General features: G+C 37.5%; 1 protein-coding gene across 2 annotated transcripts in view; it reads left to right on the forward strand.

Moving 5' to 3' along the window:
- The first annotated feature begins 6,500 nt into the window (after window positions 1-6,500).
- The window catches only part of ago4 (argonaute RISC component 4), a 36,675-nt gene continuing 25,443 nt past the window's right edge, over window positions 6,501-17,732 (forward strand). The window contains exons 1-3 of one of the 2 annotated variants that reach the window (XM_028818786.2): window positions 6,501-6,700; window positions 14,714-14,882; window positions 14,980-15,100. In XM_028818786.2, the coding sequence (XP_028674619.1) occupies window positions 6,682-6,700; window positions 14,714-14,882; window positions 14,980-15,100 (309 nt within the window). In that variant the 5' untranslated portion in view covers window positions 6,501-6,681. The remainder of the gene's footprint in view (window positions 6,701-14,713; window positions 14,883-14,979; window positions 15,101-17,732) is intronic. The other variant, XM_028818787.2, reaches the window with a different exon arrangement.

Consider the following 17,732-nt stretch of genomic DNA (forward strand, 5'->3'; position numbering starts at 1 on the left):
TGTACCATATTTTGTTTCTACCAGATCAGGTTAAAGAAATCCACTTCAAAATGATACATTTTACCCAACTAATCAATTCATTCATATGTATAGTACCAATACATCCCAAAGTGTAGTTTCTGTACAGCAGAAGATTAAACTCTCTCACACATTTTTATTTCTGCTACATTTTTTGTTTCTTTAGTTATCAGCTGTAGAGCAGGTCTTTCAAACTGCAGTCCCTCCATTGTGTTCTGTCTTCTGCTCTTCTTTTCATTTCTTTCTATGAGAAGTTTACCGTCTTTCTTATAATCTAACATCTCCTGGCTTGGCCTTCATCTTGATTTCTTTCCCTCCAGTTTACCCTCCACTAAAATTTTAGCAGTTCCTCTCCTTTTATTACATAGCCCATGGAGTTTCTTCTCACTTTTTCCAACACCTTTCTTCACCAATTCTTTCTAGTACCTTTTCATTGGAATATGTGTCCATGAAAACTATTCTTTTCCATCCTGCTCCATAGTCACAGTTGAAATACTCCAAATCTACTTATATCCCCATTCCTTGTTGTCTGTGCCTCTGCTCCATACAATGCAACACTCCAGATTATTGTTTTTTATCCTTTTCTTCAATGTCTTATCCATTCTATTTGTTAGCAATTTTCATTTCACATTAACGGCTGCTTTTCTCATTGCAATATGTATTACAACACTCACAGTACCAGTCTACTCGGTCATATAATTCCTAAAAAGTCTCCTTTCCCACCAAACTGCTCCTATGTCTCTCAGTATTCCTAGTGGTTTTGCTCAGTTTACATTTATATTTATTCACTTATCAGGCACTTTTATTCTAAACAACTTACAAAAGATGTCAACAAAATCAAGTAAGTATCAGTTTGGGAGACTATTTGGGAACAAGTGTTACAGGACAAGGGTACAAAATTGATCACTGCAAATGAAGAGCTCAGAATAAAATACAAACTGATTACAATTTCTAGGTTACAACAGCTAATATCAGCTAGACAGAAATTCCCCAAACAAGAGAAAATGCTTCTTACTAGACACAGCAAGGTAATCAGAAATTCAAATGGAGGTGGGCAGTTCTCTCTACCAGCTAGGAGCTATACACATGAAGGGTCTGGATTGAGACTAGATACCACACAGAGAAGCCATTTATCAGATGATTTGAGTGCTCGAAAAGGAACATAGCAACTTAGAAATGTCTCCGTATACTGTATATTATCTGCTGACCCACTGACTACAACAACAGCAACAACATTTATTTATATAGCACATTTTTATACAAACAATGTAGCTCAAAGTGCTTTACATGATGAAGAAAGAGAAAAAAAGACAAAATAAATAATTAAAATTAGGGAACACTAATTAACATAGAATAAAAGTAAGGTCCGATGGCCAGGGAGGACAGAAAAAAAAAAAAAAAAAACTCCAGATGGCTGGAAAAAAAAATAAAATCTGCAGGGGTTCCAGGCCATGAGACCACCCAGCCCCATCTAGACATTCTACCTAACATAAATGACCTCAATCTGTCCTCATTGTATTCAGGGTTCTCATGGAAGAACTTGATGATGATGGTCATGTGGACTTCTGGCCTTTAACCCATCAATGTAAGGACATCACGGTGCTTTGATTAGGTGGTGGTGGTGCAGATCACACCACAGAAAACCAGAAAAAGAACAGAAGAGAAAGTAGGGGTTAGTACAGATTTTTGGAGCCACCATGAAAATTAATGATAATTAATTGAATATACAGAGCATCAGGATTTAACTAAGAGGAAGCTATGAGAAAACCATGTTAAAGTAATGTGTTTTTAGCAGTTTTTTAAAGTGTTCCACTGTATTTGCCTGGCGAATTCCCATTGGCAAGCTATTCCAGATTTTAGGTGCATAACAGCAGAAGGCTGCCTGCCTCACCACTTCTTTTAAGTTCAGCTCTTGGAATTCTAAGCAGACACTCATTTGAAGATCTAAGGATACGATTGGGAGTGTAAGGTGTAAGATATTCCGAAATATAAGATGGAGCAGATTATGTAAGGCTTTGTAAACCATTAGCAGTATTTTAAAGTCAATTCTAAATGACACAGGTAACCAGTGTAGTGACATCAAAACTGGGGTGATGTGCTCGGATTTTTGTTTCTGAGTTAAGATTCTAGCAGCTGCATTCTGCACTAGTTGCAATCGATTGATGTCTTTGGGTGGTCCTGAGAGGAGTGCATTACAGTAATCTAGCCAACTGAAAACAAAAGCGTGAACTAATTTTTCAGCATCTTGCAATATTATAAGAGGTCTAACTTTTGCTATATTTCTTAAGTGAAAAAATGCTGTCCTAGTAATCTGATTAATATATGATTTAAAATTCAGGTCAGAGTCAATAGTTACCCCTAAATTCTTCACCTCTGTCTTGACTTTTAATCCTAATCAATCAAGTTTATTTCTAATAACCTCATTATATCCATTATTGCCAATCACTAAAATTTCTGTTTTCTCTTTATTTAGTGAGAAAATTACTACTCATCCATTTGGAAACACAAGTGAGACATTGTATCAGTGAATCAAGAGTGTCAGGGTCGTCAGATGCTATTGATAAATAAAGCTGTGTGTCATCGGTATAGCTGTGGTAGCTCACGTTATGCCCAGAGATAATCTGACCTTTGTTACTACTAGGAAAGAATCAAGGATTAAAACTTAGAACAAATTATTCAGTCATATGATTTCACCAGGTCGCCAAAACTTCTTTCACTCAGAATCCTCGGCACCCCAATAGTAACTCTCATTCCCTGCCCTTTCCTTTAACGGTAATAGATTTTCTGCCACATACCTTTATTTCTAATTGTTTTGCTATAAACCTTAAAAATACTTTTGACACACCTTTGTTAAACTATTTTGGAATTATAGATTTCTATCAATTTCTAAAATGATCAAAAAAATCACCCCCATCTGTTTAAATAAAGTTCTTCTTTCTGGTTATAAATCTGAAGATAAAGTGATAAAAATATAATGAATCTCTTTTACTTATATGGTAAATATCATGCACAGACATCTAAATTTCAGAATGTCAGACCTTCTATTGCACTTTTTTGTATGGGAATTAAAATCTTAGAAACAGCATTACGAAAAACTAGTAAAAACACAAAGGCAATAAAAATGAAGAAGACTCCCAGCTCTTTTTTGACAGTTTATAATGTTAATCTCCGAATCCCTCCTTTACTTTACTGTTTAGCTGTTGTGACTCTTGTATGCAAATTATTCTTTATTTTTTTAATATAATTAATGATTTTTTTTTTTAACTAATGTAAGTTATTTTAATTTTGAAACAATAAAAAAGTGTGATTTAAAAAATGTTGTGACAAGTTGCAGCAACATAGTATTGGAAAAATCATGTGGTTTTGACCTTGGAAAAATCCCTTTGAAACTTGTTACTTTCCATGGACAGATTTTCCTTTCATAGTTACTTATGTATAAACATAACTTTTCCCCTTATAGATTTACAATTTGAAATGACAGACATATTAAAATTAGAACTAATATTTGTCTTTTTTAATTGGGCTGAAAATTGTACAATTTTGGTTAAATAAATATTAAATGATCATAGTCATTTATATAATTATAAAGAATTTATTAGTAGATGTAAAACAATGATGTTAATCTTGATGAATTCCAATTCCTAGAGAAATACTGACTCTTTTAAAAGCTTGTGCTGATAGTCCAATATAAACATTTAAAGAATTAACAGTTTGCCTTAAATTACAGGGAAAGGATATTTTGAGTTATGGATGTTTTTCTGTTTTTCACCTGCATTATTATCATTCTTTAATTTAATATTATTTATTGTATCAGTATGCTGCTGCTGAAGAATGTGAATTTACCATTGGGATTAATAAAGTATCTATCTATCTATCTATCTATCTATCTATCTATCTATCTATCTATCTATCTATCTATCTAATAATCAGTTTTTAAAGTCCTTATTGCAAGACATCTACATGCTTGTTATTACAGTATATTGGAATTCTTTATTTAGAAAACAGGCTCATTGGAAAAAAATGTGGACGATACCCAATAAGAACTGTGTAAATATATAATTTACAAAGTTAAGGAGGTCAAATACGAGATAATTAATCCAATTTATCCTGTGAAGACACTAGTTATTCAGTGATTTAAAATTAACAGATGATAAATGTACTTTTTGTAACAGTATTTCTGAAACTATTCAACATTTATTATGGTTATATCCTATTGTAAAAACCTCTGGATAGACTTACAAACATAATAATAATAATAATAATAATAATAATAATAATAATAATAATAATACATTTTATTTGTATAGTGCCTTTGCCATGCATTAACTATTATGGACATTGTGGAAAAAAAAGATATTATGTTAAACTACAACCCCACAGAAAATAATAAAAATATATATTGTGTAATTACATAAATGTGTTTGAATATTTAAAAAAAATGGATGTAAAGGTGTATATGCACACTATTTCAGAATGTAAAAGCATAAAAGCAATGTGGACTTTATCATTATTTAAAAAAAAATTCTAAATTGGATTTATAGTTATTTTGCACCCTGGCAGTGTTTTTGTTTGAAGTTCCTGTGATAGCTCGTTTGTATTGTATTTTTTGTTGTTAATTTTTAATAAAAACATAATTGAGAAATCAGGATTGATTTTACCACACCATTTTTACTTCATTTTAAGTTGTCTTTAGAACAGCAGAAGGTCCCAAAGCTATGGAAACATGCTACAGTGATTCCAGCAACTAACAACAAAAATCTTAAAACCTTAAATGATGTCAGACCAGTGGCCCTGACATCACTTAAGAAATCATTTGAAAAATTTACAAAGAGGAAGCTAACAAGGAAAACTGAGAGTTTATTAGACCCATTCTAGTCTGCCAATAAGTCTAACAGAGGGACAGGAGACACCATTGTCACTTTGCCTCACCTATTACATAACCATTATGATGGCATTGAACCTCATGCAAGGCCCCTGAATGTAGACTTCTCTTTAATTTTTAACACCATCCAGCCTCACCTTCTTGCAGGGAGATTTATTTAAGATTTTCATTTGGATTTCAATTTGGTGGGGCAGCTGATTGACTTTTTAACAGATGGGACTCAAAGAGTTAAAGTCAATGGTTGTCTGTCTGACATGCTGTCCTCGTCCAAAGGATCCCCTCAAGGCTGTTTCTTTCACCTCTTTTATAAATCCTGTACACAAATGTTTGTCACAGTAAGTCTGGAAACAGGTCCATCTTAAAATTTGCTGCTGATTCAGTGACTGTTAGCTAACCGAATGAGAATGAAAAAAGTCCTGGAAGATGATTTTGTTAACAGTGCGATGAGCCTTTTCTACATCTAAATGTTAGAAAAACTAAGAAACATAATTGATTTCAGAAGAACATCATTCATCCATAAGAAACATTCGTCAAAGAGTGTGAATCCAATCATTATGTAAGTCTTTTATAAATCTTATATTCAGTCTATTTTTATGTATGTTCTGCTGGCCTGGTTTGGAAATCTTAATGTCAGCAACAAAACCAGAATACTGTAAATGAAATCAAGTTCGCAACAATCCAATCTCACAGACCTGTTTAGCAAGCAAGTATGGTGGAAAACAGAGTGGAGTTGGCCAGAGAAGTCCCATCCATTAAACTCACAGTTTCAGTTGTTGCCATCAGGTCACAGGTTTAAGGTTGCAAGGATGAAAAACAACCAGGTCAAATACTCTTTATTACAATGGATATTTCCATTCCAAGTCAAAGTTTATTAGACATTCACAGGCTTAAATCATGGGATAAACAGGAAACATTTGCATCAATCATTATGCAAGTCTAAATGTTGGTTTAATTCTTTTGTCTAATAGATTTGATCTAATGTGTCACAGTATTATGCTCACTGCTATATTTTATTTATACTGTATGTACTAAGTTTATGTTTTATTGCTGCGTTCTTTGTTGATCCGTTTTTAATGTTATGTCAGGGTGTCTCTGTAAAACCTGCTGACAAACCAATTTTACCACCTGGAAGAATACAATCGAATTGAACACCCTCCACAGAATTTTGCGTCTAGTTTTTTTTTTATTCAATGACAGATATTTATGGTTACTAATAGATTGCATTAAAAAAGTCATATTTTATAGCAGATTGCACTTTGATTTGTACCGTTAGGTACTCAGTACAGTTCTCAGCTCAAACTCCTCTCTAGCAAACGCAGCTACTGTCTGTTGGGTCACAGGTGGATTCGACGATTTCAAATGGTCTTCTTTTCTTGGTTATTAATAGGTTGCATTATTTTAAAACGTTGTCGTATTTTATAGTAAAACGTACATGGATGTCGATAACGTTTCCAGGTTAATCGCCTAGCTAGCAAGCGCAGCAGCTATTTGGTGGTCGCCAACGGACTCGTCGATTTCAATTGGTCTTCGTTTTATACCCGAGTTAAAACTCCTCACTCGCCTCGATTCGATATGTTACCACCTGCGCAGGCGCAACGTTGTGGAGATATTCCATTTGCGCATGCGTACCTCAATCAGTTCGGATCGCCTTTAAATCAAACAGCGACGACGCTCTTGCTTTTCTCTGATTAGCCTTCATCAGCTTCGCGATACCGCCCCCAATTTCAATATCGATACGGAGCCGCCAGGCCGGGACAGAGACGGAGAGAGAGCCCTCGGCCATGGAAGCGCTCGGACCCGGTAAGACAGCGCGGGGGGTCAATGGGAAGAGGGAGGGACTATACGGACGAGGAAGCTGCCTGTCTCTTGAACTGGGGCTCGGGGATTGAGAGGCCTTGGCGGGGCCCAGGTGATCGATCACCTAGTTCGAAACGTGACCAAGATCCGAAGCGTGCGGAACACGGACTAAATTCATTGGAACGTCTTTAACCTTTCCATCTGTCGGAAAGCTTCTTTGATTAGGCCTGCTCGGAATCCTGGGCTGTGGGTGAACAAAGCTGTCCATCGAGTTAAGTCAACGCCGGACTGCGGCTGCGCTTCAGCTTTCGAACGGAGAGTGTCTTGTTGATCGGGAGGAGTGTCTCGCTGTACCGTGTGTCAGATGAGGTGTTTTTTGTGCTGGTATTCCGGAGCTTGGAATCGGAGAAGACTCTCTACTTAAAGTATGTTGACCGAGATTGGCATGAAAAGCAGATTATGGCTCGCAAGTTGACCCCCAGCACAAAAGCAAGTCCTAATGCTAACTAACTAGGCAGGATTTGAAGCTGCTACTCATCCGCGTCTTGTGTGTCTTTGTTTCGGAATAGTGGTATCTTTATTTGCTTGGAACTCCAGAAACCCGTTAGCAATCGAGATTTAACGAATTAGACAGACAGCGATCTTAATATCCGCTGCGCAGGTGCGGTTGTAGGTGAGTGGCAACGAATGCCATACCAGGTACCATGGCATTGGACGGCGGGGTTGCACCTTTGGTTACTCTGGTGCGCACACCAATTGTGGATGTTGTGATTTTAAAACTCCCGCGGACCGAGATGATGCTCCTGCTTTTTGATCTATTAAAAACTAGTACTAGCAAGACAACGTTAGGTAATCGACTAGGGTTTCAGTTTCGCCATTCACATTTTGTAACCTGTAAGCTGGTGAATCAGTAGAGCACCAAGAATATACGTTAATGGAGTAAAGGCAGTATTACAGTTGGGCTGCTAGTCTTAACAGATTTGTTGATCATCATATAAGTAATGCACAGAAACGATTAAAAAGACCAATACAATTGTAAGTTATTTCTTAAAAACATTTGAATGTAAAAAATGGAACGTTATGCTCATATAATATACTAGTGAGACAACATCTGGAGTATTGTGTTCAGTTCAGGTCACCACACCACAATAAAGACATAGTAATACTTGACACTGTGTGGAGAAGAGAATCTAGCAAAGAAGTCTGCATCCCAGGACTTGGACTGACAAACTCAGAGGATTAAACCACTTTGAGCAGAGGAGACTGGGTCGAGACCTAATCCAGGGCTTCAAAGTCTTAAAGGCATTGAGAAAGAAGATCCGTTAGAACTCTTTAAACTTAAGGATGAATCACACATTCAAGGACACCAGTGGAAATGAAGGGCAAGTGCATTTAGGACTGAAGCCATGAAGCATGTCTTTATGGAAGGAGTTGAGGGAAAGTTGAACAAACTACTAAGTTCTTTAGTTGAAGCAGAAACCCTAACAACCTTTAAGAATTATCTTGATTAAATGCTGGGACAACTCCACTATAAGCTAAGCACTGAAGCTTGATGGACTGAATGGTCTCCTTTTGTTTGTCAGGTTGTTTATGGAGAGGATGTAGTGTGCCCATGGCACAAAATCCTAATGGTCAGACAAGCCAAATATCACCCTTTCTCCAGATCTGTTACTTTTGGCAAAAGCTGCAAACCAAGACTAGCATCCCAACTGGTGATTCTCTTGTAGCTGGGTTCTTTTGATGATGCTTTTGCCTAAAAACATATTTTAATTATATAATTTTTAAAATGTCTTTCAGCATTTTAAAATAGAAATGTTTTTCTGGTGTTTACTGAAGGAATGCTACTCTTATCCTTAGAGATCCTTTCTTTGTTCACTTGATTTTCATCCAGTACAGCTTGCAGAATTATTGTTTCCAAGTTTCTACTACACTCTCAAAAATACTAGTTCTTTAATGGCACTTTACTGGGCTGAGTGGTTCCACATAGAACTATAAGGCACCATTTTATTCTGGGAAGGGTTCTTTGCTTATGAAGGTGGATCTTTGTACTTTGGAAAAACTTACCAATATGTAGAAAAAGAAATGCATCTTTAAGGTATGGTATGCTACCTAGCCGGACACTAGCAGAAACGTAACCAATTGTATCATAAATGTTTTAAGTCGCCATGGACAAAGGCATCAGCCAAATAAGTAAATGTAAATCTATTCATTATTTACTGTATGAAGCCTTTTACGGATCTAAATAAAAGTTCTTTTTAGAACCTTCATGTGGATAGGTCCTTTGAAAACCAAAAATGGTTCCCTTATGTCATCGCTGTGAAGAACAACTCTGGCACCTTTATTTTTAAGAGTGTATATGCCCTAGCAGGTTGATTCAGGTAAAGCGGAGATTAAACTTTCAACTTTCACATTTAATTTCCTTGGCTACTAGGCCACATGCTCCAAATAAGATTTGTATAGTGTTTCTTTTTTGAAGAGTACCAGTACAAGCCCTCTGTTCTTGTCCTTTAAGTAAGTGCTTTTTATACTTTGTGCCCCAGCATGGGGGGGGTGGGGTTTAGATCAGAGTCTGCCTGCTACTTCAGCCCGTAGTCATACTGTCCTCACTCGCTCTCTCTGTCCAGCTGGAATCGGGTGGGCTATTTTTAACACGTGCCACACAGCTGTGTTTCTGTTAAGAGGCATGTTCTCCTGGTACCGTCATAAGTGTGGAAGTGGGCTTGTAAGCTCTACCATTGCTTTTGACGATTTCCTTTTTGAACCCTTCAGAATCTCCTCGAAGTTAGAAATGAAACCGATTACACAGAAGCCTGCAGTTTCTGTCTTCATCGCTGTATCAAGGAGGTTTTAAGTAGAGAAATGGCAGAACAGTGGAAGTAACTTACAGCAGTTTTTTTTTTTTTTCTGCGCGCTTGTGTGCTGTTGCACCACTGCCGAAGTGGTAACTGTGTACGGTTGGTAAACACTTGTCAAGGAGCATCTGAAATCTTTGTGTGACATTCTGCACAATTTCCTGTGCCACCTCTCTGAGATGGGCCATCAGGAAGACTGCAGGTAACATGGGCAGGAGGAGCAACTCGTAAGAGTTTGACTACTACTTCCCCCACAGGCAATTTAGGTTCCAGGCGTGTGACGTTGGATATGTGTGGGACAGAGCAAGAGGAAATGACGCTGATAAAACAGTTACTCTACAACAAGAAATAGGAGGCGTGAAGAAGAGTTACGCACCCTTCATTGCCTTTTTTGTGCGTCAAACCTAATTTATGTGACTGGCATTACAGCTTCTGTTTCAGTGTATAATCTCATGACTTGGGTTATGACATGTCCAATTCTTGCAAGAATAAATATTCCCTAGGTTGTTTATGTTCTGTATTATAGTAACACTATAAGTGTTGTGTTTTAATGATGAGCTTGGATTCTTCCTCGTTCCTGTACTGGAATGTTGGGCTCTTTGACTGAAGAAGAGAATGTAGGCTCTTATCGTGACCCTCTGGGTAAATTTTTTTTCCCCTCCAGCTTCTCCCATCTGTGTTCACTCCACTAAGGTAAGCATTTCTGCCCCCAATTACCCCAATGTAAGCATTATGATGATTTTAGTGAAGTGCCTCTTAAGTGACTTCCCTCCTTTCTTTCCATATTACTAGCATTTCAGTAGTGGAGATGTTTCCTCTCTTATTGCCCTCTTTTATAGCTGTGTTTGGCAGGTTAGTGAAAACATGAACGTTTTCTTTGTTGTTGGTTGCCATGTTTGCCATACAGTGTGAGTTTTAACTTGCCTTGTACTCGACGTTGCTGTGACTCCCTTTGCTGGTAAAATGTACTCTTTGGGGTTACTTTAATCCAGTAGTGGGTTAGTGCAAGTTTGTAATGTGACGTGACTTAGGGGATTTTTGTTATTTAATAGTAATGTTGGCCATTTCCTGTCAGGTACATTTTACAGGAATTTTTCTCCCATCTCCTTATACTGGTCAGCATGACAATACAATATTATGCCCCTGATCTGTATGTGTTTATGGTATTAGGCATACTGTATAGAGTGTGAACGGCCTGCCTGTTCGCCAAGTTACCGATGAAGTCTTTTCTCCCAAAAATTGGCTCGTCTTCCATTTAAAATGGATGGGAAGGAATTTAAAGTTACGGTAATACCTCAGAAGTAATTGATGTGATAACTGTGATTGCTCCTACTTTGAGCCATATGCTTGCTGGGATAGGCTCCAGCTCTCCTGCAGTGCTGTTCTGGGCAAACAGATTATGAAGATGGGTGGATGGGAACTCTTAAGTTTACTCCAGTGTGGGTAAGTGGGCCCTGTGATGGAGTGGTGTCAGTTCCAGGATTGTTTCCAGCCCTGCACAGGGTAAACTGTGGCCCACAGCAGCTTGCTTCAGAATGTTATCTTATTACCGTAAAATTCAAAATTAACACATGAATTGTTAATTTAATTTCTAACATTATTACAACGTGTGTAATGGAAGTGTGCTTGTGTTAAATTAATTGTTTGGAAGCTGTTGTAAGACCTTATAATGTCCTAGCTGAAGTATCTAAAATTGCTCAAATTTAAATAAACAGGGTGGTTAAATTGACTTTTGGAAAGTCAACATGGTTAAACCTAATCCACAATGAGACAAAATTATATATACTTAGATAAAACTTGTAATCAGATAAGACAAAATTGTTATTTAAATTAGCTGAGAGAAAACACTGTACATGCAGTCTTGGATGAGATCTCGCTTTGATTGGTACAAAAGTTTTTGTGTGCACTGATGTTAATGTCCTCCCATCAGTCCAAGTGCAATCCTCCTGCCTTATGTGAATTGTATTCCCTGTATTTGCACTAGTTTTTGGATTAACTCCCCCCCATTGCAACCCCTTTCTGAGATACGCCATATAGTCTATATATTAAGTTGGAACAATGGTAACTTAATTGCATAATTTTGGGAAAATCTGTTCAGTCCTTTTCTGTGGTTGGAAAACAAACGACTGACAATTTTATTTATGAGAACCTACTCAAACTACCCATCGTTACCCAGGTGTAAATAAAGGTGTGGGGGGGGGGGGGAACGGGTTTGACGGACTGTCTTTTGGAAATTCAGGATGGCTAAATACAACCAACGATGCAAGAAAAAGGACACTCTTAGACAAAAGCTGTAATCCAGCAAGACAATGAAATTATTATTCAAATTAGCTGAGAAGAAAACTTTGTACCTGCAGACTTAGATGAGATTGTGTTTTGGCTGCTACAAAACATTATACATGTTGAAATATTCTTCCCATCAACCCTAGCTCATTCCTGAGAATTGTAGTTGCCACTTTGGCACTGTTTTTTGAGTTGCCCATTATATGACATATTGCCTGTATTTTAAGTTGGACCAACGGCAACAACATCTGCAAAATTTTATGAAAATTGGTTCAGCTGTTTTTGATCAATTGACGAACAGACAGACAAATGGTTTAGATTTATTTATATAGATATATATGCACACCAAATCAAATTCCATTCTGCTAACGGTGTTGTCAAAATCGTGTCATAAGGTAAACTCTGAAGTGTAACTCTACACAGGGGGTTTGCTGAGCCAGTACTTAAACCCAGTCTATAGGAGCTGTGAGACAAGCAAGTCTACCAGCACCACTGTGTTATAGCATATTTACAAGGGCGCGCATGCTTTTTTGGTTTGTGACTTGCACAATCTTTATTTTATTTTTTCTGTTGAAGTAGACCATTAAACAAACACACAGGTTTGTGTACGTGTCGTGGACTGTATTTTTGGTAGAACCAACCCTACAATACCCCAAAAAAAAAAAAAAGTTCATTTTTTTTATGCCTATGTTGGCATTCCAAAGAATGCTAATGTTCACTAAATAGTCTGGCTTAACTATCCATCCATCCATCCATTTTCCAACCCGCTGAATCCGAACAGGGTCACGGGGGTCTGCTGGAGCCAATCCCAGCCAACACAGGGCATAAGGCAGGAACCAATCCCGGGCAGGGTGCCAACCCACCGCAGGACACACACAAACACACCCACACACCAAGCACACACTAGGGCCAATTTAGAATCGCCAATCCACCTAACCTGCATGTCTTTGGACTGTGGGAGGAAACCGGAGCACCCGGAGGAAACCCACGCTGACACGGGGAGAACATGCAAACTCCACGCAGGGAGGACCCGGGAAGCGAACCCGGGTCCCCAGGTCACCCAACTGCGAGGCAGCAGCGCTCTGGCTTAACTAACTCTTTGGATAATTAACTTGTCTACAAGAGTAGTGAGAATATTCCATTTCAGTCTTACACGGACCAAGCTTGTACTTCCAGGCAGTCACCATCAGGCTCTACTCTTCAGGGCTAACTAATGTGATGGAGTACTACCTGATTGCTGGGTAATTGTTGCTGTTGATGACTCCGACTGTTGTTCTGCTACACAGGTTAAACTAAGAAAGGCCACTGAAAGCATAACTTTTAGAAAAAGATGTTTTTTACTCTTTACCATTATTTAACATTCCAGTACTTCAATAGTCTGTCACTTGTGTTGTTACTTTTTGAAGGCTTCATTCTCAAAATATTGGCAAATTATCGGGTTTTAACAGTGTTTTATACATAGAGCTGACATCTATTAGCTGTTTTCTAGAATGTTGTAGACAGAAAAAGACATGGCACCAGTCTTTGCAGGTTACATTTTAAATTAATATTTTTGATTTTTATAATAGTATCTGTGCTTGGTAGGATGTAACCATTCTAACAGCAGTCAAAATGCTGACATTTCTGATTAATTATTCCTTTGGAAGTTATTCCCAGTAAATCCCTTGTCACGCTACACAACTTTTCTAACAGTTTTCTGTCCTAGACTTCATTTACATGATATTGATAAGTCATGGTTAGTCACGGTTTGCTCTTGTGACTGGCATTTGTGTAATGTGACACCCCCAGCGATTTAGTCAGACTGGCCTGAGACTCACTCTGACAAAATCAACAAGTTGTAGGGGAGGCTTGTGTTTGTGTGTGAGAGCTGACAGTTGGGTGATGCTCACCGGAAAGTACAATGTGGACCCAAGGAAAGATAAAACATAGGTGTTTTGGACTGTACAAACAGAAGAGAGGCTTTTCAGACTGATATGTTGTATGACCAAATGAAGAAAAGAAAAGGCAGAAATTGACGTTGAACTCTCCATAGACTAGAACGCCTTCATACAGGCAGCATTATAATTGGCTGTCAGCATGTGGCTAACTTGTGATACTTTGTAAATGTGAAAATGTGCAAGAAGTCTGCATAAAGTCATATAATCTATAATCCCGTGCAGTTTGCTTATGGAATTTGACATCAAAGTGATGTTGTTAAGCTGACATTCTGTCTGACCAGAAGTCATGTAATGTGCCGCTGGCATAAGGTACAACTTAAGTGGGTTCATTCTTTTTCTTTTTGTCCACTAATAAAGCTCTTATCAATTTCCATTGAGATTCCCTTCCACTCTAGCCCAGTGATGTAGTGATGAGATAAAATCGTACAGTGTTTCTTTGCTGTCCTCTTTCATGACTTAATTGTGTGTCTGATAGTTTAGTTGAACCTTTTTCTGTAGACCTCAGATTTAATAGTTTCTCTTTCTAATCTTATTTTCACTTTATTTCAACCTTCTGCTGTAGACTGGTGCTAAATTATTTATTTATTTATTTATTTATTTATTTTTAACATATTTACCTCCCCTTGTTGATTTTATTCATTTATATTTTGGTAGCAGGTAATACTTGTTAAAACACAATAAGGCAATTAAATCTTTCTGTTCTAGTGGGTTCTTTTTGCTCTTCTGCATTGTGATGAACATAGTAGTTTGAATTGAAAAATCTTGGCAGTGGATGGTTGTTATTTTCTATTACTTAATTTCTAATTGATTCCAAAGATGAAGCCCAATTTTAAAAAGTCTCATATCTGTGGAGTATTTATTATATTATTTTTTTAAAACATGATAATGGAATCGCTTTCATTTACGTTGTCAACCGGTCACCTTCTGTGCTTTTTGTTCTGCAGGACCCCCTCCCACGTCCCTTTTCCAGCCGCCCCGCCGGCCTGGTTTGGGTACAGTGGGAAAGCCCATCCGCCTGTTAGCCAATCACTTCCAGGTGCAGATACCCAAGATTGACGTCTACCACTATGAGGTGGACATCAAGCCAGAGAAGAGACCACGTAGGGTCAATCGGTCAGTGCATTTTACTATTTTTATTTTTATTGTACTTTGCCTAACGTAGCTTGACATAGCTACCCTCCTTCTTAACTGAACTGTGATATAATTCTAGGGAAGTGGTGGATACCATGGTGCGGCACTTCAAGATGCAGATTTTTGGAGACCGCCAGCCAGGCTATGATGGCAAGCGAAACATGTATACTGCCCACCCCTTACCAATTGGCAGAGATAGGGTGAGTCTTTGTTAAATGGCTTTCCTCTTTTTTTTTTTTTTTTTTTTTTTTCCTGATTAATTTTGCTTTTCTTTCCTGACACTTCATGTAAAATATTTAGTTTTATATTTGCTCATCAGTCTTAATATCTTTGGAATTACTGAAGATCATTTCCATTCTTTAAAGATGAAATTCGTTTTCATGAAATGTGGAAGTTGTTGGAATAAAAATGATGTAAAGTTGTAAGGTAGGTAAATGTGTACAAATGATTTGCAGAGAAGTTTCTTGCCCAGAACAATGCGAGTTTCAAATTTGGCGTACTGCTCCTAACACTGAATAAGAATGGTCAGACACATAACTTTCTTTGTCCATTTCAGTTTTGATTTCTCACAGTACATTGCTCAAACATGCTATCCATATCAAGCATAATGAAAACTGCAAAACCATCACTGCCGTCTCTGATATCAGCCCACCCAGTGCTTAAAAGTAACTGGAAGTATGACTGAGACAAACAAAAATCAAAGGACATTGTAAATAAGGTACGGCAACAGAGATGGAACACCAGTTTATTGGTCACTTAAACAAGGCCGACATTGAATTGAAATAAAACTAACTTGCACATCTTTGGTACCTGGGGTAGTGGGAGCAAAATATCTAGGGAAAGGGTTATGCAAACTCGGTACAGATTGGGTTTGATTCTCAGGCTCTGTCTCCTTGAGCTATAAGATAGCCGTGACTGCCCCTTTCATTTTTTTTTGTTCACTTTTATAATGATCTTTGAGCGTTAAGTTTCTTTTTTTCATTAACCTGCTGCTCATTACCAGTGAGACTAGAGCTTAACTTGTGCTGGAGCTGAGCTGCCTCTAGTACCTTTTGATTTTGAGTCCTCTTCACTCCATGAACTCCAAACATGCTGTCTGGGACCCCAAAAATATATACAGTATATTTTAATTTTTTTAAATCATTAAATACATTTTATTACCTAGATTTCATTTAAAGTTTCAAAAAGTAGCCTGTTTAACGTCACACCTATGCCTTTTTTTGAGTGACTGAAATGAAAAAGAAAAAAAAAATGCACATACTAGAAGCCACACAAACAAAATAAATTGTCAGGACAGTGTAGTAAATAATAAATAGCTTGTTCTGGTGTAGCAGGTACAGATGCTGACATGGAGGTTGAGAGATTAAAAGGAACAGGAGTAGGACAAAGACACATTAAATGAGGTTGAAGAGAGTATAAACTCTTAACATGCACATGTGGACAGTGGGCCAATTTAGGATTACAAGATACCCAAGTGACATACTAATATATGCACAAGAGTCCATGTGTAAACAGTACTTATTTCTTGTAAATCAACATTAACGGTGCTGCTCTCTGAGGCCAAATTGCTGTTGCCCTTCCATGTTGCTCCTGGGCAGTCACTATGAGCTCTGGCACGTCATTATTTACAAATTAAACACTGAGTGAGGCTCTAACATGGTAGTTAACTTCAGAACAGCTATTTACCAATTCCATTTGCCTGTGTTCTTCCTGAGCACACATTCACACTGTATCAATTAAAATTGCTGTGAAAAATTGAATACCCATTGCTTCCACTTTCAGTGCTGCAGAATAAGAGCTGTCCTATTAAATGACCCTATTGATAACACTGAATGCTAAGGGATAGGGACGCAAGGTTATTATAGTTACTGAAAACTAAAATCAAAATTGAAGTTATTAATAAAGAAACATTTTCATAAACTGAAATAAAATAACAATCAAAATGAAAAACTAAATGAAACTATTAAAGTAGATGGAAAGACTAAATGAAATGAAAACTAAACATTTTTAGTAAATTATTATTTTATTTTTGAATAAATATTCTTGCTGTTAGTCTTTAACACTTGTAACTTTTAACTGTAAAACAGAAAGTCATCCCACACAAGCCGCCCGCATACATCGATCCAGTGATGACGGTGACGGAGGGCGGGTGTTCTACACAGCATTTGCGCTAACAGAGCAAGCTGAACATGGGTGCATAAAGCGTGTAAAATAGAAAGCGATTTACTGTGCGATAATAATGACAGTTCTTCAGGAGCTGATTGTGATAGCATGATGGATTCTGGTTCAAGTGTTAGTGAAGCAAGCAAGGTGAGGATTTTGTTTTGAAAGTGCTTGGTAAATTTCTAAGCTGCCGTTCACTGGATCTCCGGCGCTAGAGAATTATTAGATACAGCTCATCCCTTACAGAATTTCAGTCTATTCATTAATAAATGCATGTTAGCTATAATTCTAACTGAGCCCAAGATACAGTATGTACACAGCAACTATTAAACAGCAGCACACACTATGCCAAATTCCAAGCTTCATGAGAATGTCGTCCTTTATGATGAGTTGCTGCATTTCTTTGCGCTTCTTGTATAGCAATATGTAATTCAAACGTCTGAAGTCGGAATGTGCTGGTCACAAAACCTTTACCATATGGACAGAAAAATCATGAGTGAGTAACATTTCAGTTTATTTCATAGGTGTCTGCGTTTTGTTGACAATAATTCACCTATCACTTCGCACAGGAGAAATCCTTTTTGAAAATTAAAATGGCACTGATTTCGAGACATTCTCAAACACATGGGATTTTAAATTAATGTTTATTTTCTATTGCCCCTTTCCTAA

The sequence above is a fragment of the Erpetoichthys calabaricus genome, chromosome 14 (genome assembly GCF_900747795.2).
Source record: "Erpetoichthys calabaricus chromosome 14, fErpCal1.3, whole genome shotgun sequence".
Lineage (NCBI taxonomy): Eukaryota > Metazoa > Chordata > Cladistia > Polypteriformes > Polypteridae > Erpetoichthys > Erpetoichthys calabaricus.